At 29.3% G+C, this 22614-nt stretch overlaps 1 protein-coding gene across 2 annotated transcripts in view; it reads left to right on the forward strand.

Annotated features, from left to right (window-relative positions):
• LOC111640823 (hemK methyltransferase family member 1-like) overlaps positions 1 to 8996 on the forward strand; it is a 20367-nt gene extending 11371 nt beyond the window's left edge. For both annotated transcript variants that reach the window (XM_023386885.1, XM_023386886.1), the window contains exons 4-8: positions 484 to 748; positions 3010 to 3221; positions 5252 to 5486; positions 8695 to 8757; positions 8860 to 8996. In XM_023386885.1, the coding sequence (XP_023242653.1) occupies positions 484 to 748; positions 3010 to 3221; positions 5252 to 5486; positions 8695 to 8757; positions 8860 to 8892 (808 nt within the window). In that variant the 3' untranslated portion in view covers positions 8893 to 8996. The remainder of the gene's footprint in view (positions 1 to 483; positions 749 to 3009; positions 3222 to 5251; positions 5487 to 8694; positions 8758 to 8859) is intronic.
• Positions 8997 to 22614: the final 13618 nt, after the last annotated feature.

Genomic DNA, 22614 nt, shown 5'->3' on the forward strand with positions numbered 1-22614 from the left:
TATATATATATATACCTCGCCGGGTGTTGCGTTAGCTGGCTGAGTGCCGCTATGGCCGTGGGCGAAGGAGTCGTCCCCAGTCAGTGATGTATTTAACCAAGTAAGGTTATATCTAAATCTAATATACTTCTGGAAGCGAAGACTAGCTCAAGGGTCTGGGTAGCGTAACTGGTAAGCGTGCCGCACGGCAAGCGGAGGCTGCGGGTTCGAGTCCCGCCCCGGGCCAGTTCTTTTATTCCAGAAGATTCTAAATTTATTTATTGATTTATTTATTTAATTTTAATTATTAATTTAATTAAGAGATGGCGCCTAACGTCTACCTCTAGTGTCAAATTACTTTATTCCAATCATTTAATTAGCCATATTATAGCCCGATATTTAGGCGATCGTTTGGTGATGTGTCCCTACATGGTGTGGCAAATTCCCTGTCAGGCAGTGTATTTTTAAGAAAATAATATTAATAAATATTGATTATATTTTCAGGGTTCCAATTCAATATATTATTGGCCACTGGTGTTTTTACAGAAGTGATTTTTTACTTGAAATGAAATGCCCTGTTTTTATACCCAGACCCGAAACTGAATTTCTGGTGGATGTAGTGATTAATAACATAAATGATTTGATAACAAATGTATCAGAAAATTCTAGAAATTCTTTTAAATGTCATGTTCTGGAGATTGGCTGTGGCACAGGAGCTATTAGTTTGGCTGTTTTAAAGACATTTTCAGAAAAATTCAAAGAAAAATATGTAAATATATTGAAGTTTATTTTCTAGAAATTTAGTAAACATTTATGAATATTTATATTAAATACTTTTGGTAATTAGAATAAATTATTATTTAAAAATTTATGTATAATAAAATTTTATTACTAACTTTATTATGAATAATATTTTTTAAAAACTGAACTTAAATAATTTCAACCAAAACTTTATTTTCTTATATTTGGAACCTTGTGATAGTTAATTCATTTGAAATCTTTTTAGTGATATAATCAAAATCCTATAAACAGAAACTGATGCCACAAATATTCCATGCTAAATATACATTTATTAATATCATATTAAATTCTGTTAGTTTGAGAGCAGACTTTATTTAGACATTATTTCTTGTTAGCCAAATCAGATTTGATTTCTACTTAAGAGAATAGTATTTGCAGTTACTCTGTACTAGTTTTTAATAACAATTATTATTTAGAAGAAATACTTGTAATTATGATCATATATATTGCATGTAAATAAGTAAAATAAAAATTTGAATTCTAAAAGTCAGAATCTTGTAGAATACTAAAGTTTCAATGCATTCTGCTATTTATCATTTTACACTTATACAAACTTAAGTTTGTCATTATCTAATTTGATTATTCTAATTGATTAGTTGTTGAATTTTAAAGATCTCATGTAGTAATTCCAAGCTATTGTACAGACAATTGAAAATTTCAATAACTACTTCTTTTTTCTTCTTCACCTTTTCCCATGTTTATATGGGGTTGGCATTTCCTTCTCTAATATGTATCCTCTATTTCTCCTTATCAAGGGTTTCTTCTCTCTTAAGTCCTCTCTGATTCAAGACTTCCTCTACCTTATCTTTCCAATGCAACTTTGGTCTTCCTCTTTTTCTCTTTCCTTATACTACCAGTTTTCTGACCCTCTTTCTAACATAATCTTCACTTCTTCACTCTAAGTGGCTGAACCACCTCAACCTACATTCTTGCATCTTCCTGCTCAAGGGACCCACCTTAACAGAACCTCTAATAAAATCGTTCCTTTACACTCCACACATCCACCTCAACATTCTCATCTCCAACACCTCCATCTTTCTTTTTTGGGCTCTTGCTATTGCCCATGTCTCAGCCCCATATAACATTACAGGTCTAACAATCGATTTGTAAATTTACCTTTTAGCTTGCAGTTAACTTTCTTGTCACATAACACATTGCTCAGCTTTCTCCAGTTCATCCATCCACATTGAATTTTATGCTGCACTTCCGAGTTCAAACCACCTCCCATCTCGACGAAGGTCCCAAGATACTTAAAACTTGAAACCAAGAGAGTGGCACATTTTGGATTTTAATATTGCTCTTGTCCCTGCCAAATTTCAATATCTAACATATATAAACATAACAATATTAAATGTGATCTGTTAAAATTTCCAGAATTTAAAAACATATTTAATAATAATAATAAATTCATCATTTTTTAATATTTATTTTTTTATATTTTTAGTGAAAAATAATTGAAAATGTTGAGTAGATATTGATACATTAATGTTTTTTGTTAGTATTTACAGTATGTTCATTAATGGATATTTTTCTCTCTGAATTTCTATATTTAAGCTAAAAATTGCTCATATATTTAGACTGAAAAACAGAAAATATAATGTAATTGAGAAATACTTTATTCATGTGAATGTAATTTTTTGATTGCCCTTATCATGAAAATATAATTTTTGAAACATGCTATAATATTTTATAGTATATCATATACATACAATTTTGGAACTAAAAGTAAATTTCTTAAGTTTAATAGAATTATTGATTGCTTACATTTTGAAAATTTACTGTTTTGTCATTTTTGATATTTTTATTTCATGAAATTTTTTATGTTATGTTTGATTCTAGGTCAAATAATTTAATCTATATTATGAACATAAATAGAAATAAGTTTCACAAGCAATTAGTAATTATGGTGTGTAAAATTTATTGCTTTTGGATGAGCTGGAATGAAATATAAAGTTTTTCATAGGATAAATAATTTTAAACTTTGTTTCTTCTAGTTTGTTGAAGATTCTGTTATCTTTTCAGTAACTTTGATGACTGTCTTCTCTAATATTTTCATTTCATTTCTTTCTTATTATTTTATATCAGCAAAGATAAATATCAATATTCAATATGATTTATTTTAAAAAATTTTTTACTTATATAATAAATCATTTTTATATTTAATTTTTTCTTAATAGTAATTTTTAATAAAATAATTTATAAATCCTTTCATAATTATTATATATTTAGGTTAGCTTTATAGCAGTTGATAAAAGTTTGGAAGCTGTTAATTTAACAAGAAGGAATGCAAAAAACTTAGAAGTTGATTTGTTTGTTTTGCATGACAAATTAACATCTTCAGGAATTTCAAAGTTAAAATCCATGAAATTTGATATTATTGTCAGCAACCCTCCTTATGTATGCACCTCTGAGATAGGACATTTGCAGCCTGAAATCAAAAGGTTAGTATTATATCACAGTTATTGTATAGCTAGATTTCTCTTCTGGTAATTATCAGTTATATATTTGGGGAAAAATAAAAATATACAAAAATGATTCTGACTTGATGTTGTTTAATTAAAAAAAAAATGTTGAAACTAAATAAAATAGATCTCATATTTATTTATTTTATTGTTATTAATGACACACATACACTTGTTAAATGTCTGCACTGTTTGTTTCAGAAAGTTTTTCTGCATTATAATATTTTCTAAAGAATTGTGTAGGGACATTTAATATGAATTTAAAGGTAAATTTTTATATTTTTGATATAAAATAAGATTTAATTCATATTTACAAAGGAAAATACTTTATTTCAAAAAATCTCAACATAATGCCTACTAATGCTAACAAGACCAAATGCATTAAGAAAAAAAATGTAAATGGTACGTATTATAGGAACTGAAATCATCATGTGTAAAAAAGTTAAATGCTGGATCTGTTCCGAAAATGTTGCAATGTCATTGTTATTAATGATGTAAGGTTGTGGTTATAAGCATAATGTAGACAGATGATTCTACAGAATGAATGCCAATGAAATGGAAGCTATACAACTCATTACCCATAGTTTTGTATATCATTCTGAAATTCTAGAAAATACATACATTAAGGATACAAAATATATGATAGTCTCTCATTGTTTAAGGATTATATTGAACTATTTCATATGTGGTTACTTTATTATTTGTTGGTTCTCCAATTATTTTGATTGAATATTTTGTAACTATAGTTTTCTTTTAATTTAAATTTATTACTGACTCTAAGAACAAACATTCTACAAAAATCTCAGAATTTTTATTACTGATAACATCATAATGTTCATCTGATGTAGAATAAATTACACATTGTTAATTAATAAAGTTTATCTTTTACATTATATTAGCCAATGATTATTAATTATATAAATTTATTTGCTAAAAAGCAGTAAGATCTGACAATACTTTAAAAATTTATTTATTTTATTTTTTAGATCTTATAATATTACTTATTTAGTATCTACAGATAATTTATGAAACTGATTAGATTTATAACTTGCTTTGTTTTTGAGATATTATTTAAATTTTAGTTAAAAAGTTGCTAAGTATGAAATAAACATTTTTCTCTAGCAGTTTCAATATATGAGTTAAAAGATTAATTTATTCGAATCATCTTTAAAGATGAAGAAAAAGTAACAACATTAATTTACATAAAAATAATAATATATGCTTATTTAATTTTAATTAATAATTATCAGTTATCATTTTATCATCTATATTTTGAATTAGACAAGCCACTCCTTACTTAGCAACAGAGTTCCATTTCTATGACTAGATCATTAAGCAGATTGCCCATTAAATACAAGAAGTTTAATAATTTTTCTTTATTCTAGATAAAGAAGAGATCTAAAGGAAACTTCAATTTGATAATTTTGTTTTAATTTGCATCTCTTACAAATTACACAACACAAATATAATCAGCAAAAATTATTAAAATGATACACCAAAAAATTATAGTTCATTCATTAAAAAACAAAAAAAGATTTTCAGATTATTATTTTAGTCATCAAATGCTTCAAATAGGATCACAGTGAAGTGCAATTTTATAAACAAAATATGTACTCTTGGAGACTGCAAACACTTCATTTTACAAATACTAGCCTGACTGTGGAAACTAGACTAAGATTAAGAATGGGGATTTTTTTGTGCTTTGAGCTGGTTATAAGTTGAGTGATCATTAAAAAATAGATCATTAAGTGAGGAGTGGCAGTGTATTTAAATATCTATTGAGATTTTCAATTTAAGAAAATAAAAATTTATATATGATGTATCTATTTGAAATCATATTACATATTTAATATCATTTGTAGTCTTTTCCTAAATATTTCAAATCTTAACAATAATATATTTGTGCATAATTTTATGTCTAAATCTTAAATACAAAACACTGTTTAACTATTTTATTTTATTTGCTAAACTTTTACTTATAACAATTTTTATTTCTGTTTCATTTTTAGATATGAAGATCATTGTGCTTTAGATGGAGGAGAAGATGGTTTAGATGTAGTAAAAAATATTTTAAGAGCATCTGAACACTTACTAAAGTTAAGAGGAAAAATTCTCTTGGAAGTGTCTTTATTCCATCCTCAAAAAATATTACATATTCTAAAAGGAAATGAATTTCCTTACTTAGAACTTAAAAGTATATATAAAGATTGTACAGAAAGAGAAAGATTTGTAGAAATTATTAAAGTAAGATAATCATGGAGAACTTTTAACATGAAATTAAATATTTATTTTATATAAATTATATATATGTATGTGTGTGTGTGTTTGTGTATATATACACATATATGAAATAGCAGTATTTTTCCATAATATTTATATATACTTGTGAACACTATGTTGGCCTCTTTATTGTTAGACTTATTTCATCGTCACTGGACAACAAATCAGCTTTAGAAAATTACTTTATTTTTCCAAAAAGAATGCATTTTTGACCTTAGTCCCTCATCAACTGTTTAAATATAACTATATTTTAGAAATAAAACATGCAAGTTAAATTATGTTGACATTAAAAAAATTTAAGGTTGTAATTCAACTTACATATTTATGAAATTGATACTATCACGTCTATGAAAAGTACAATAAAATCACAACATTTGGTTTGTCCACTGACAGTGTAATAAGTCTAGCAATAAAGATGCCAACATAGTGCTCCCAAGTACAGTATTGTATATACCAAGACAACAAGTGTATCATAGTATATCTTTATAGTATACAGCATACAGGAGAGAACAAGAAAACATTTAAAATGTAATAAATTTATTTGTTTTTCTCATTCAGTTCTTGAATTTAAAATGAAACTTTTCAGTGTATTTACTAGAAATGAAATTACTAGTTACTAGAAGTTTTATTACATTTCCCAGTGATATTTTAAAGATATGTCTAGGTAACAGGAAATATTTTCTTCAAACATATTTCCTCATAAACTGAATCAAATTCAAATTTTAAAAATATTTGAATCATTATTCTCAACTCTTGTTCAGTGAACTTTATATAATTATGACTTTTATGATTAAAAACAGTTAATTAGTCTGTAAAATATTGATTTCAAAAAATTTTAATTATGCATTATAATAAATAAATAATATGGTTTTCCTGATATATCTGCAAAATTTCAATTTGAATCATAATTTTTTGAAAAACTGTAAAGTGACATACTCCCTTTTACTTTATCTGCTAGTATTTTGTGATTAATGACATTTGAATTTTAATTTAATTCATTTGAACTTTCAAATTAAACATGATTATAGTAAATTCATTAATATCTTGAAAACTTATTGTACCATAGAATTATTACAAATTTTTATTTATATTTATTTATATATGTTTAAACATGTAATTTTACTTTTTAAATACATGTTTCACAATGTTTAAATTTGATTAAGAAATCATTACTTATCAAATTTTCTTACATGTCTTCTGAATGTCTTATGTATTTAATACAATATTTATGAATGTTAGAAAGACAATGTAATTAAATAGCTTTTATAAAACAATTCAATTTCATATTATTAATAAACAATGCCAAAATTTATAATGATTTTGATTAATTTAGGAAATACATCTTTAAACCTTTAAAGTTAACTACTGTAATATATTTCTGAAATGGAAAACCTTTTAAAATCCATAATAAATAATTATACAGTAGAATTTGCTTGCTTATCTTATTTTATATTAATTATGTGTGTTGTTTTCAGTCATTTAGTATTATCAGAATTATCATGTCTCAAAACAGAAGTTAAAATAGCTTTGTGAAATATTGCTTATAATCAGAGTTTGATTATAGTTATCATTATCTTTAAGTAAATATGCATTTTCATGTTTTCAGCTTCAATATAAAGTTGTTAACACATTAACATTTAATGTTTAAAACACTTGTTAATAATTTTAGTCATTTGTTTGCAATATAGCAGTTTAAAATTATTAGTATTTCAAGCTTCAGTTATACACTAAATATTAAAATGGTAAACTACTGCAAAAAGCAAAAGGCAAACAATAATACAAAAATAACTACTGTATTTTCAAATTTGAAATAATTATACAGTATACCGAACTTCCAATTATCCGTGCCAATTAGTGCACGGAAAACGCAAATAATCTAAAATAACTCTCTAAACTTTAAAGAGAAACTATTCAGAGGTTTTAAATGAACTGCAGTCCAGTATATATACACAATTCTGTTAAAACATTATGCAGGTGGACATCTCAAGTTTCATAAGTGAAATGTATGGTACATTTAGACAATAAACATAAAATTAAACTTCTATTTTCAAAAATATCCTGTAGAAATTTAAATTTCACATTTCTATGTATAATTCTTACATTTTTTTTTTCCAAATTGCTGTATTTTAATTTTAGGACTAGTAGGATATTTTTCAATGGTTTATAGCATGTAAATGTGATATTTTCTCATGTATATAATTTTTAAATTGAGGCCAACTTCCATGGATGTTTTAGACCTTTTTTTGTGGAAAGTCAGCTGAGCTTGAAAGCATGCTGCTTGTACATTGATGATATGGATACGGCTTCCCACGTCTTCGTTATGTTGTCCATGGACAAGATATTTTGATAATGTACGGATAATCAGGAGTTTGGTGTATATATTGTTTTAATCATGTTTTACTATCATTGATATGAATTTTCAAACATCTGTTTATACAGTATTAAGTTCTGCAGATATAACAGTTTACTATAATTCATCTTAACATCTTATATATCTTTAGTCAATAATAATTTTCAAAATTTCTAAACAAAAATTTAAATTTTATTACATATTTACTCTAACAATATTTGAAATATATATTCTTATATTTAAAATTAATCTTAATTTATACTGTTTGGGTTGATCCTGTTAACATAGCACTTTAATGTAATAAGAAACATGTTTATAAATTTGAGGAAAATAATTTCAAATTTATATCTGTTAACAGATGATTATATTTACACTATTTTACACTGAGAACATCTGTTCTTATACGTTTTATCTATAATTAAATTTGTAATAAGTATCTGGTGATAATATTGGCTTATAAAAGAAGAAAAAGATAAATCATCATTAGGTTCTCAGGACACTTATACAAGTCAAGGTAAATTCAACATCTGTTTTGATAATTTCAGTCAAGCGCAAATACAATTGAGGTTAGATTTCTTGCTATCCTTGAATTCATAGAATTTAGAAAAAAACGAGTGAAATTTCAGATGAATAATACTTTAATAGTAGACAATGAATTCGGTTTTTTCATTGACTCACCTTTTTACTAGTATTCTCTAATGGATTGTCCTTGATATCCCATTAGACAATGGATGGCATTCAAGTTAACAGTGAATAGAATAACTTTCATATAAACATAATTTGTAATATATATAATTAATTAATTACTTATTTTTATTTAAGAATACAAAATGTCATCTTTATGCTTCTGGTTACTATTGGCCTTCATTTCCTCTTCAGTATCAGGTAAGATTTTGATTTATATATGGTATATGTATTTTTTTCAATTACATCTAACTTAACTGACAACTTAATAAATAACTCAATATATATTCTGTAAAACTATAGTGGAAGATAATGGTGTGGCCAACGATTATATAGATGAAGTACTAAATAATTTCAGACGTGAAAAAGACATGGTTCAGAAAATCGATCCGATAAAACTTCCAGATATAAACGAAGACAAATTTAAAGGATCGAATATATACGTCAAAGGTCTGTCGTCTTTACACAGATCTGGTGACAGTATATTGAGTAATGACGGCGAATTGTTCACTGTCACGGCCCACGCTGCCGTTAACGATATCAGTATTAGTATGGATTATAAAGCCAAAGCAGGATTCTTCTGGATAAAAGGAATCATCCAGGCGAGTCTGGACAGATTGTCAGTATATGTACACGCCACACTTAACCAAAGCAATGGAAAAGTAAACCTAGATACTTTTAAAGTTACGCATTTTGGTAATATCAAAGTAAACAAGATTACGGGACTTAGTGTTTTATTGAATTGGGCTTTGAAACTCATTGTGCAAAATATAGTCAATAAATCCAAGCCACGAATAATTAACGCAATGGAAACAGAAGTGGCTAAATTAATAGCTAAAGAATTAGAGAAAGTTAAAATTCCTGTAAGTTGAAATAATTGAAATTAAAAGTATGCTTACGTTTGTCTCCCATTCATTTTTTTCTCACAGTTCGGATTTAAAAAACCTAGTTTTTTTAATATGTGGTTGTGATTCATTCTGATAATACCTATTAAACAAGTTTGTTACATGGTAAAGTAATTGCAAAGCGAATTTATTATCAGAAAACATCGACTTTAATCGTTAATGGTTAACTGCTTTCAATATATCTAATCGTTGAATCATCGTTTGTAACGAAGCAGTAAAATGGTATCTCGTGGATCATATTTGTAAGTCGAATACATTCAAAAAAAGTATATAAATCATTTTTATGTATATAATTCATAAATAAATGGATGAAGTGTGGATATAATACACAATTAATTCGACATCCGTGTTTCGTGATTTTCAAATGAAATATATCCGGGTGAAGATTATCTCGCTGAAAACAGTTAATATTTTTACAATATGGAACCAAATTTTGAATTATTTAACTTCTTAAATTAAAAATTGTTCCTATTGTGAATGCATAAGCATATAAAGTATTGTATATATACATATATAGCTGGATCGCTCGAACAAAATTGATAAACTGAATAAAGATTGTCTTGGATTATCGTCTAAATTCGGCATTTTAGTTAAATTTCCAGTTTACAGTTGCCTCGTTTACGTAATGATGTTACGCTTGACGTAAAATGTATCGCGTAATTTGTAACCAAATTGATTAGGAGAAGTGTTACTTCATTGCATAAAATAACGATTAGATAGTTACTGCAAAATTTTGTTAATCGGATATACAGTATCTTCTAAATTAAAGGATGATAATTAGATAAGAGCGATATGAAAACGTCACCGTTCAATTCACTTCCTTCGAGAGGAATCGCACAGTCCGAGTTCCTGGTTTCCTGATTTTTGGTCATATTTGTTAAATATGTAACGAATATATCATTCAAGGGAGAATGAACAGAGACTAGCGTAATCAACTGAGATGCAGGATATTTTATAACTATCCGAACTAACCATTAGGCTGAATCAGGAGGGGTCCACATAAACGATTACTTTTTTCATATACACATTTCAGTATTACTTCATCGTTTCTTGTCATTGTTACTATATCAAAAATCTAGAGACAACTCTACCTAACAAATTTGGATTAATAGGATGTTAATATTCTATTAAAATCTAAGTTGAAGAATAGAAATTTCAATTTGCCTTTAACGTCATCGGGAAATATCCTGTTAATTATCCAGTTCTAAGAAGGAAGGTCCCTTGAACGATCTCCATGAGATGGCTTGGCGGGCGGCCGAGTAGGTTAAGTAAGTGTTTCGCTAAAAAAAATTGCTTACAAAAATGTTCCTCACCCTAGAAAAGGTGGGAGCCACTGCTAGTGGCGTACCGTGGATGTCAGCCGCCCGGGGCGGAGGAAAATTTCGGCCCCCCTTATTTAGGTAATTCAATTTAAAAGACCAAAATTCAGTTTTGTCACAAAACAAGCAATGAAAACTTCGGTGGTAGTGCAGCCACCTGTTCAAAATAGTTCTATTGGACATTAGTGGTGTATATGAACGCGAATGAATCGTATAAACAAAAAAAAGGTCAACAGGTTTCGCAGGATTTCCTCGGATGAAAAAATTACTGGTTCATTCGCACGGCGAGCCGATTCCCGGACTGTCCGGACGATAGCACTATCGTAGGCGCGATGCAAGTATAGATTAGGATGTTTCAAATTTTTGCAAGATATCATTATTATTTATTGTGAAATTTTGCCGCCCCCTAAAAAGTGCCGCCCGGGGCGGGCCGCCCCCACTACGGTACGCTACTGGCCACTGGTTTAAGCAATTAAAGGTGTAAATTACACTAGTATTATCGACGGATTTGTTTTATTTAAAGAGAAAAATATGCCGTACTTTTGAAGGATAAAATGTCCCTTTTTTATTTATGGTCATCTGATCACCTTAGATGCCTGTATGCTTCTCGAAATGTACACTTGGGCGATCCGCCAAGGAGAATGCTTCCCGAGAGGGCTTTCCACTGGAAATTGTCCTCTACTTAGGTGTTAGACACGTGAAGAAAATTCGAAAAACTGTACTTGGCCAGGTCATTGTCACGAACCCGCGACCAGTGTTCAGTGGTTTAATCCATTCGGCTACTAATGGGCAAATTACAAAGAAAATAAACAAAACATTCAATAATCCGATGACACTGGCCAGTTTTTCTCGTAAAATTCAGTCGTGCAATGAGTCTGAAGATGTATCGGCAAGAAATGCAAAAATTAATTAATTGTACGGCTATTGTACCACTCTTCCACGTACGATTTTTAAAAATAGGTAGCGTTTCTACTTGGACAAAAATTGTGCGAATGCTGCTCCTCGGCGGATGAAAATATATGTAGGTCACATGGTCTTCAAGGGGAAAAAACATGGCCGTTATCAGCGTCCAAGTTTATTTCGAATGACGAAACGTTAAACATAATAGAACAGTTTGAAAATTATTCACGTTTGTACGACGTTAATCTTAAGAGCGTCATGGCAAGAAAAACGCTATATAGATTACACGTAGTGTGTCTAAAAAGTTTGGTGAATGTTCGAATAAAAACAACAGAACAGAAGATGCATAGGAATTACTTTTACTGGCTTTCAAGGTATTCTCCATGAGAGACAACAACACTTGATAACGTTCGTAAAACTTCTGGAAACAGTTGGAAAAGTGTTGTTGAGGAACAGCCTTAAAAACTGTCACGCGACCATAAATCTCAGACATTAGCAGAACGTGATCCCTTAATTAATGACCTCTTTCAGCCGAAAAAACAAAAAGTCCGCAGATGCAAGATCAGGAGAATACGGCGGGTGATACAAAACGATCATGCCATACTGATCATATACAGCATGTCATGTAGAAAAAAACCCATTTTCTAGTGTCATGTAATTCTGTTCGTAAGCACCGGATATGCTGCAACAAATATTTCAGAACTTCCAAGTAGAATCGGCAGCCACGGTTTGATCGGCAGGAATAAATACCTTATGGATGATTCCATCTTTGTCGAAAAATAGCCGACTCAAATGCGGCTCATCTTATGACTTCTTACCATTACGACTGGTTTAAATGCTTTCACACACACATTTCCTGCTCACGATATCGTTCCCATACACTTTGGTCAACATTCCATGCGTCATCTTCGCCGTTTTCCATAATTTAAAGCAGAACTTCATGTTGGCCATTGTTCCGTTATCCTTTGACGCCATATCTCATATAGACTAAACTGAAATGACTGCAATGAAAACCTACTTGCAGCCATATGTATTACACGTTTGGAGGCAATTCTACACGTCCATGTGCACGCTCAAACTTGTCTCGTGTGTTTGCATTCGAGATATCCTAAAATTCACTGAAGTTTTTAGACACACCATGTATACGGTATCGCCATTTCTTGGAAGCAACCGGTAATATAATTTTATTGAGGATTCTTATTATTCGCAATATTTGATCGGCTTCTTTCATTTAGAATAAAAAACAAAAATGGATACAGTTCTCCAGCACTCCAAGAAGTTCAGCCGTCCAGACAAGTTTATCTTTTGATCTGGACCTAACTTTAAATGCAACGTTTTGCATTTATGTTCATGCGTTAAAATCCGGAATGTTTTTAATGCATTAGCTACGTCAGAAGTTGTATTTAACGCCTTTTTTTCTCCTTAAAAAGCAAAATATATGCGAAATACACTTGTACTCACTATGCTAGCAGACTCGTAATGAAGATATACTGTACAATAATGAAAACGACAACCAAAGCTGCAGGAAAAAATACTGTAAAAAGGAAATAAGCCACATAAGACAGAGTATTTTTACAGTAATTCGTTAGGGTGATCTTTTTTATAGGGGATAAAATAAAAGTTATAGTTTGCATATGGGTATTTGTCTAACTTGTTTCGGTATTATAAAAGTAATAATCTCAAAATCTGGCAAAATTTAGATGACGTTTGATACCAAAGTTTAAAAAGAGTACTAAGCATTTAAAATCGGTTGGTAATTTCCATAGCACAAATGCCATAATATGATATTGATCCACCGCTGAACTTAGCATTGTTGAAATGTAAATCCTATGCAAGAGTGATCATATTCTTAGCATTGTAACATATTGCGATTTTTCACATCATGGTAGAGACTCAAATATTATTCAAAACTAACCAAAATTATTATTTTTTCATAATAAAACATATTCAAAACGTGCCCATCCAACTTTCAAAACTTAAAATACCATTCAAGGGAGGGAAGTGTTTTTGTAATGGTCTTCCATATTACTCACAAAATTCCATAGATCATATCGATCCAGATTAAATTCGAGCCTGTATCCTTCATGTTAATATACTAATTCCTTGATAAATATCTACCAATTTCTGCATGATGATTAGTTTGAGTTAATGATGGAAGGGAAGGTTTTAGTTTCTAACTCCTTTCGCCAGCCCATATATCAATCTCAATTAGCAGCACAGATTAAGATCAATTAAATCGATTTTCCCTTAGTTTATGAGAATAATTTAATATTATTTGAATTAATTTTACTATGGAAACTGCTGAATTAATTGTGTTACAAAGTCAGGCAAACTAGACAATTACAATTGCTTGAGCTCCCGATCTGAAAGGAGCTTGTACGTCGAATTTGTAAATTTTAATTTCTTTATATTTGAATTTAAATGATTAGTGAACAAATGAATATTCTCTAAATCAGGAGTGTCCAACCCGCGGCCCAAGGCAGGTTTCAATGCGGCCCAATAAACGCGTAAACAAAACCGACAAAACGTTTTATTTTTTTTATTATTTATCTATTTCAACGGCATAAACTCAAAAAAAAAGTTTCACAAAGCCGTAAACCTTTATTCATATTTTATTTTTGAGTGGAAAGGAAATATTTTCAAATACTTGGAGATGTGTGAATGAGGAATGGATTATTAAATAAAGCTGGAGTTGTGACTCAAAGGATTATAGAGCCAAATTTGGGAAAAGGAGAAAAAGATGAGAAAGGACAAAAGATGTAACAGTGAGAAAGGTTAAATAGATCTTCTGTTAAGCAAATATGGACCCTTAATTTTCCAACCTTTCTCACTTTTTTTTATCTTTTGTCCTTTCTCTCCTTTCCCCGCACTTGGGTCTATAATCCTTTGATTCACAACTACAGCTTTATTTAGTATTTTTTCCAACGTTGCAAGATTTGGCTACATTGAGCCAAATGTGGCTACTGTTTTTTGTTTGACGTAAAAAAATATCATTTGGCGCTTTGGCTACTTTTTGGGCTACATATTATTTATAATTATATTAATCGAATAAAAATGCACTTTAAAATGGTGTTTCGTCGCTTTTTATTAATTAGAGACCCAAATATAACAAATATTTGTGCTTTTCAAATAAATTTCCATTTGTCTCTTTTATAATAAATGAATTTATCTATTTCTAAGTAAAAATTGAAAGTGTCTGTAGAAGTAAATTTTAAAATATCCTTTTTCTTAATAAAGTTTTAATAACTTATTATTATAATCTAGACATGTTAATTTTTAAATATACTTGTAATATATACTTGTGACCCAATATATATGTACTTGTGGCCCAAAACTCCTTGACTTCTTCCAATGCGGCCCAGAGAAACGCACCCCTGGTTGGACACCCCTGCTCTAAATCAATGGGCTTTCTGGATTTCATTTATTACCAATACTTGTAGAGTATGAATGGAAGCCAGTATTCAATCGGATGGGATTTGTTGGAAACTTATAAGACTAATAATTCTATCCATATTATTTTTATATATAAACGAGCAATTGTCTTGCCCCTGTACAGTACACCACACTTTCCCGTTAGCAATAGAGTCGTGCAAGTTATCTAACTCCTTTCAGGGAAAATTTTGAATTGAAATAACGTGACTTTCGGTTTATAACAGAAGTTCACATATAGTTAATCGGGGCCTCCTGCTCCTAAGGTTTCCATATATGGTCTCGTCGTTCATCTAACTCCGTTCTCGAGATTAAGGAAAGACAGACGGACGACAGTGGGAATTTATAGGTATACAATTTTACAAATTGCAGCCTAATTATAGCCGACATTTGGGGAAAATTATTTTAAAAAAAGTATAACGTAAGTCCAGAAAATTAATCTGTTGGCTGTTATTTAATCGAAGCAAGTTAAAACAACATAACATCATGAAGAATAATTAATTATCAGTTCAAATTTTATAAGAAAATGTTGTTATGTAATTTAAAATGGCCTCATATAATATAATCGAAGTAACAAGCTCAGAAAAAAAATAAAATTTTAAATAAGTAAATAAAAAACAATATTGTTTAAATTAAAAAGTACATTTGCAAAATTCAATAAAAAGGTTGTTTGAATTCAATTTATGAGGCTAAAATAATTTTTATTTCTGTTAAATAAAAGTGCAACTAACTTTAAACCATTTAAAATTAGTGGACGTTTCAATTATATTTAAAAAAATAACTTTCAAAAACTTGAAATTTGGCTTTTTATATCGTTAAAAAATTTATTTGGTGGTCATTTTACGGATTTAAAAATGTATTGGTTTTACTTTATAATTCCAAATGAAATGATAAATAAATAATCTAATTTGGAAGGATCAATGAAAACTAATATATTAAAAAGTGCATCTTCTAATAATCTTAATAAAATTTATGTCTGTTATTATTCTCTATAGCAGTATATCACGCAAAGTCTTGTTAAAGATGAATACATTCAAATATTAACACACTCGTTTAAAGAGCAATTTATAAATGACTTATGCAGTCATAAAAATCGAACTTAAATCTTTGGTAAATTACATAGTAGATGAGTTATTCCTGAGCAAATATTATACAGACGAAATCCATTAAATTACTTATTCCATCGAGGCTTTTCTCTGTTAAGATGTTCTAGACATCTCGAAGAGAAAATCAATGACTTGACGAATGCAGCTGTTAACCTCAAAAAGATATATAGAATGTCTTTTATCTAAATACGAAGTTCGTGACTTGACAATATATCTGAAGACATCGATTACTTATGATCAGAAGAAAATCATTACTTTTGGTATTTTTTTTCTCCTTAATAATACGTGATTATTTTTATAGTGATTGAAAGAATTAAATCGTAATCCATGCTCATCGTCGTAAGACAATTAGCAAATATTCTATAATACGCAATTTAGACAATGAAAGTCCAGAAAATTCAATTATGTTTTTAAAAAATAAAGAAATTATGCGCTATATGACAGGGGTGGACAAACCTTATCATGATAGAAGCTATATACAGCCTATCAGAAATAAGCAAGAGTCACATCGTCTAGTGAAACGATATTTTATATGTAGTTAAAATACTATAGTTATCACTGTTCTATACTAAATATCATTGCGATTTTACTGGTACTTTTTCTTTTTACACTTTTCGCCCTTAAACACTAAGAGCAGGTCTTATTATAAGATATTTTTTCCTACTGCAGAAATAACAGTTTTGTTTTGACCAAGCCAATAAATCCTAGTGTTAATCTGTTTTAAAAAACATACTTAATTTAATTTATTAATTAATTTCAATCATTGTTCAATCTTAATCGCTAGACATGCTCAGTGCGCACTGTAAGCCTGCATGTAATATAATTTATTATACGATAAGTGCTCTGTGTTTATGGATTATGGTTTTAAATGATATTGTTGTTATTGTAGCTGCATAAAAATCTGCTGTATATATATTCGATACAAATAGTAAATCCTAACAGCATTCATTCTGTAGCTTATTTTTCGTGGGCCGAATAATATGTACACAGTGTAATTTAAGTAAACATTTTCACTTTAACATAACCAGAAGAGAATTAATTACTGCACAATTCAAAACTCCTACTACACATTTTGTGTCCAGTTGCACGTTAGAGTATGCGCTAAGAAGGCCTTTTTTCAAGCCTATAGTCAGTTCGGTAAGGGCCACAATAGGGTGACTGGATGGTGATGGAAGGGACCCTACATATTGGAATAGACTACTTAAGAAAAATACTTGGGTGTTTTTGCACCTGTCCAGTTTCTATTCAGTCACCAGGAGGGGCCACCCGACCAGCTACTGTGGCTATTGGTACTGTTTGACCAACTAGATTTATTCTACTGTTTAGGAGATTTGGGATGAAATACAAACTACTACTCCAGGAAGTTTTCGTGGGCGGTCCGTCCCGGATATGTCAAACCAGGTCTTTCACCAATAGGCAGCTCCTATTGTGAGCTTGGGGAATTGGAATAAAAAGGCCCTGTGGAAACAGTTAAAACTAAAATATATATAAATTTTAGTTTTGACTCAGTTCTTTTTCTTTTCATATATATATAATGAAAAGAATGAATAGAAATATCTTAATTACAGTAGACCCCCCTATAACGCTTAGATACGTTCCACGCTAACCGAAAATTACGTTGTAGGAACGATTAAATACATGAGCCAATCGCAGCCCGATAGGTGGGAACTTTACGGACTAAGGCTGTTCGAAAGGTTTTCTTCTATAAAATTAACCGATTCTAGACTAATTCGACTCAACATTTCCAAAACACGTATAATTTTTTGGGAGTAATCCGTATAAACTATGCTATAAACAAAAAATTATAGGATTACTTACCGAGTGTGTACCGTTCGACTACGCCCGTTGTTCAAAGCTTGTCTTCGTCGCGGAACAGCACACGAAACGGCGGCCGCGATATCTGATAAATAATTTATCGCAGAAAGATAACTTGACCTTTGGAGACATCATTAATATAAATAATTTTTATGGCCGTTGAATAAGAAGTGTTTCTTTCACAAGAAATGTATAAAATTAGTGCTGTATTAGACTTACGGTACCTAATTTACATACTGTACAGACGATAATAAACTCAACTTACTAGCCTAAAATCTCCGTAGCGTGTTGCCAGGCGGCAGAAAGCATATATATAATTATAATAAAGTTACAATAAATTAAGTTAATATATAATTATATATACAGTACCTAATTTATATATAATTAATATATAATTATATGTACAGTACCTAATTTATATATAATTTATATATAATACTAAACAGACGATAGCAAACTCAATTTAGCCGCTCCGTAGCGTGGCGCAGGGTCGGAGGAAAGTAGTTCGGCTGCTCATCCACTATTGGTCCAGACTCTATCAATCTTGTCGCGAAACGACGTTATAGGAGGTACGTTATACGAAAGTTGCTACAATTTTTTCGCTACGTTATAGGAATTGTCGTTATAGGAACGTACGTTATAGGGGGTCGACTGTACGTAATTACGTTAAGTATCAAAGCATTGGCATTTAATCAGTATGTGATGTTTATCAATCAATGAAACAAAACATCCAGGAAGGCATACAGCAGTGTAGAAATCAGCAATATGATTTTTCATTGTTTTTGCAATGTCTTTAATAACGTGATAAACTTTTCCCTAAATTCTTTATTCTGTTTCTTCAAATTTTTGTTTTATTGTTTTTGATTTATGGTTAGCTTCAGAAACGCTTTATGTAATTATTCTAATTTTCTGCTTGTAGTATTAATTATAAATATGAAATCAAGGATATGGTGGGCCCCGTCCCTCACCACCGGCCGCCCCATTGTGGCCCTGGCCGAACACATAATGGTCTTACTAAAATGAGGCTTTCTTAGTGCCCACAGGGCAGAAAGAATTTAAAAAAAAGTTATAATCACACACATATATCAGGAAATGGAAAATTTTATCAATCATTTCAATGGGACGAATAAATTATTCTTCAAATAACGAAAACTAAATTTAGAAAATGTATGAATTCAAAATTTCGACACACCCATTCAGAATTGGTTTTTTAAAAATATCTCGCTACTTTATTATACATTTTATTCATCCTACAATATAATTATGTAAAGCGTATATCTAAATAAATTATAAAAATAATATGCGCGTCTGGAATTTCTATAAAAGTAGCAACTGGACATGGCATAGCACTTTTACACACTAAACATTTTAAAAATATAAAAAAGTAATAGGTTCTAATAAGTGCAAACCATGTATATCAGAATTATACTATTGTATAGATAGTCAATCAATTCTGGATGACAGGTTAATCTATTTTTTCCGATTATTAATCTCAATTAAATTTAATATGAATGAAGAGAAAGATAATCAATTACATATTATATTAAGTACTTTCAAGTAAAACTTTATCAATATATTTTATTATATATATATATATATATATAATATGTATATATACACTGTTCCCGTGAAGTATAGGAACCTTCGGGAAATCCAGAGATGAAATACTCTGGAAATTCAAGAAAAATTTAGTTTTTACAGCTGATTTCCTATCTTGAACACTGATAAATATTTTTAATCATACGACTGGTCTTAAAACTTAATTATTCAAATGGATGTATTAAGTTATATTTTGCTTTACTATTATTACAATATAAATGAGGAAAAAATACGAAATGGGAAAACTCCAATAGACCGCATTGCTATTTAGTTTTATGCTAAATGAATATACTGAAAATTCCAACAAATATAATTCGAATAAATACAATAAGGATAAACAATATTTCCAAATTTAAGAAAAATAGATCGAGCTCGATGAATGACACGAAAAAAAATATACGTACACTTCACTGAATTAAGTTCTTGATAGAATTTATTTTTGATACTTAGCAATATTTAGGTATACCATTCAAGACGTTGCAATGGAATAACTATAGATACAATTTTTATTCAAAAATTATATTACTTTATTTGTATTAACGACTATACTAATAGCACAATCCGACAGAAATGGCAATCCACCCTATTAAGAACAGAATTATAGACTGGTATTGAACATATTAAAAATTCATCTTTTTTAAGTATAGAAACAAACTTTCATTGGCTTCTCTCATAAGGATGAAAAATTTGAAAATAAAGTTTATAAAATTTGTAATTCAAAATTGTAAGACTTTTTTTGTTTAATTGTTTTTATACAGGGTGTATCAGAATGACGTTTTAAAAATTTGGGGATTGTAGAGGATGAAATTTTGAACGTTTTGATATAAGGAACCCATAGCCGGAAATGTGATATAAAGTTTCTACAGCACTTTGCACTCGGTATGCTGAATGAAACAGCAGAATACAGTATTTGTGACAACTTTTATTGACAAGAGTTCAATCAAACTGTACATCGAATCAGTGGCTGCACTACTGTAGAGTAAATGTTCAATGTGACGACCACCAACTTTGTTAACATAATGTACAACGACGGACCATGTTTTGTCCAACTCTCTGTAAGATGCCACACTCCCCTCTGATTGTATTAAATGCTGTAAAGATGCGCTCCGTAAGCTCATGAACTGTTCCTACAGGTGTTGCGTACACAAGAGACTTTACATAACCCCAGAGGAAAAAGTCAAGAACAATAACATGTCAATGGACGGAAGGATGGCTACCAAACGGGACATTCCAATTTTCAACGCGAGTGTTGAGTGTTGAAGTCAACAATTTGACGTCATCGACGTTCCAACTCGAGTACGAAGTGCTTAGTTCTCATAATTCCATTCCATTCAAATGTCTTACCAATTACCCACAATTCATTGGAGTCAACATATCTGTTGAGTGCTGAGTGTGTTGAGTCAGCGCTGACAACAGCGCTACCTCAACGTTGAAAAAAGGAACGAATTTTAACGAATGTTGAGATCAGCGCTGAGTCAGCGTTGAAAATTGAAATGTCCTGAAAGTGAAGGGCGGTCAAGCACTTCCTACCGCCGTAGAAACTTTATATCACATTTCCGGCTATGGGTTCCTTATATCAGAACGTTCAAAATTTCATCCTCTACAATCCCACAAATTTTTAAAACGTCATTCTGATACACCCTGTAGAATAAATCTCGTTGTGGATCTAATAAAATTTTTAATTAAATAAAATTAAAAATATAATGAATATTGAAATTTTTTCAAATATCTTTAAAGATGTTAGCGTTTATAATAATAATATCCTAACTTTTAAAAAATGAATTTTCAAAAAACTCATTCTCTTTAAACAGTAATACTGTATCTTTTATGTATCATAAATTTATAATAATTGAATTTTATAAAAAATATTTTAAATATTTTATTATATTTTATTTAATTTCTAATTATAAGAAATATCAATCATCAGTTGAAAATTTGACCATTAATTCTTACCTTTTTATCAGCAGAAATTTTCAAACTCCAAAATTTACAACAGAAAAAGAAAATGAATTGCATATTATTCTATTTGTTTTAGTTTAAATTATTCTTAATTCTGTTTTAAACCACAAGAGTTAAATGCAATTACTTAAACAAATTCTGAGATACAATAATTATTTAAAATTTCATGTTTTAATAATTAACTACTGTCTAATAAAATATATGGCAAAAATAATGATTGAAAATTATTTTTATATATTTCCCCCCCTTCGGTTTCATAGTAATATTAAAACTAAATTAAAGTTTTAAGAAAATCATGTTTGCCATATAAAGGTATATACTGTATATATATAAATAAAAACATCAATGTTAAACATAAGAATTATTTAAATAACTTTAAGACTAAAAAAAATAACATATTATTAAAANATATACTTCCGTAAACGCCTTGAACAAAAATATACAGATTTTACAGAGAGTTACGCTTTTTCATAATATAACATTGCTACGGGATTTGACAATAGATTGCTTTAACACTATATATACTACAACAACAAACATTTATAAAAAGCAAAATGATTAACAACATTTTGAAAACAATATATTACATCTGAATTTAATGATAAGAAATAATAATAGTAATAATAAAATTTAAACAATTAACAAATATAGAAATAATTTTATAAACAATATTTAAATTGATAACTTATATACAATTATTAAAAAATATTGCATAAGTAATTTAACAATAATCATAATAATGTTGCATCTTATTGATATGGAATGATACTGACCAAGCAAAGGAATGATTATTTCATTCCAAAAAATTTTTTGGCATCAATATTATATATTTATGTATAGAGTTCCATTTGTTGTTAAAAACTTTTTAAGAATAAATTTATATCAGCTTTGCACATGTAAACTGTTGGTTTAAAATCAACACAAAATGCAGTTTAAAGCTCAATGGAATTGATGGAATATCTTAAATTTTCATTATGAGATCAAATATTCAAAAATCACTAAATATAAAAATATTCCAGAAATATT

The sequence above is a fragment of the Centruroides sculpturatus genome, unplaced genomic scaffold (genome assembly GCF_000671375.1).
Source record: "Centruroides sculpturatus isolate CEXI.00-Female unplaced genomic scaffold, Cexi_2.0 scaffold1522, whole genome shotgun sequence".
In the NCBI taxonomy this organism is placed as follows: Eukaryota; Metazoa; Arthropoda; class Arachnida; order Scorpiones; family Buthidae; genus Centruroides; species Centruroides sculpturatus.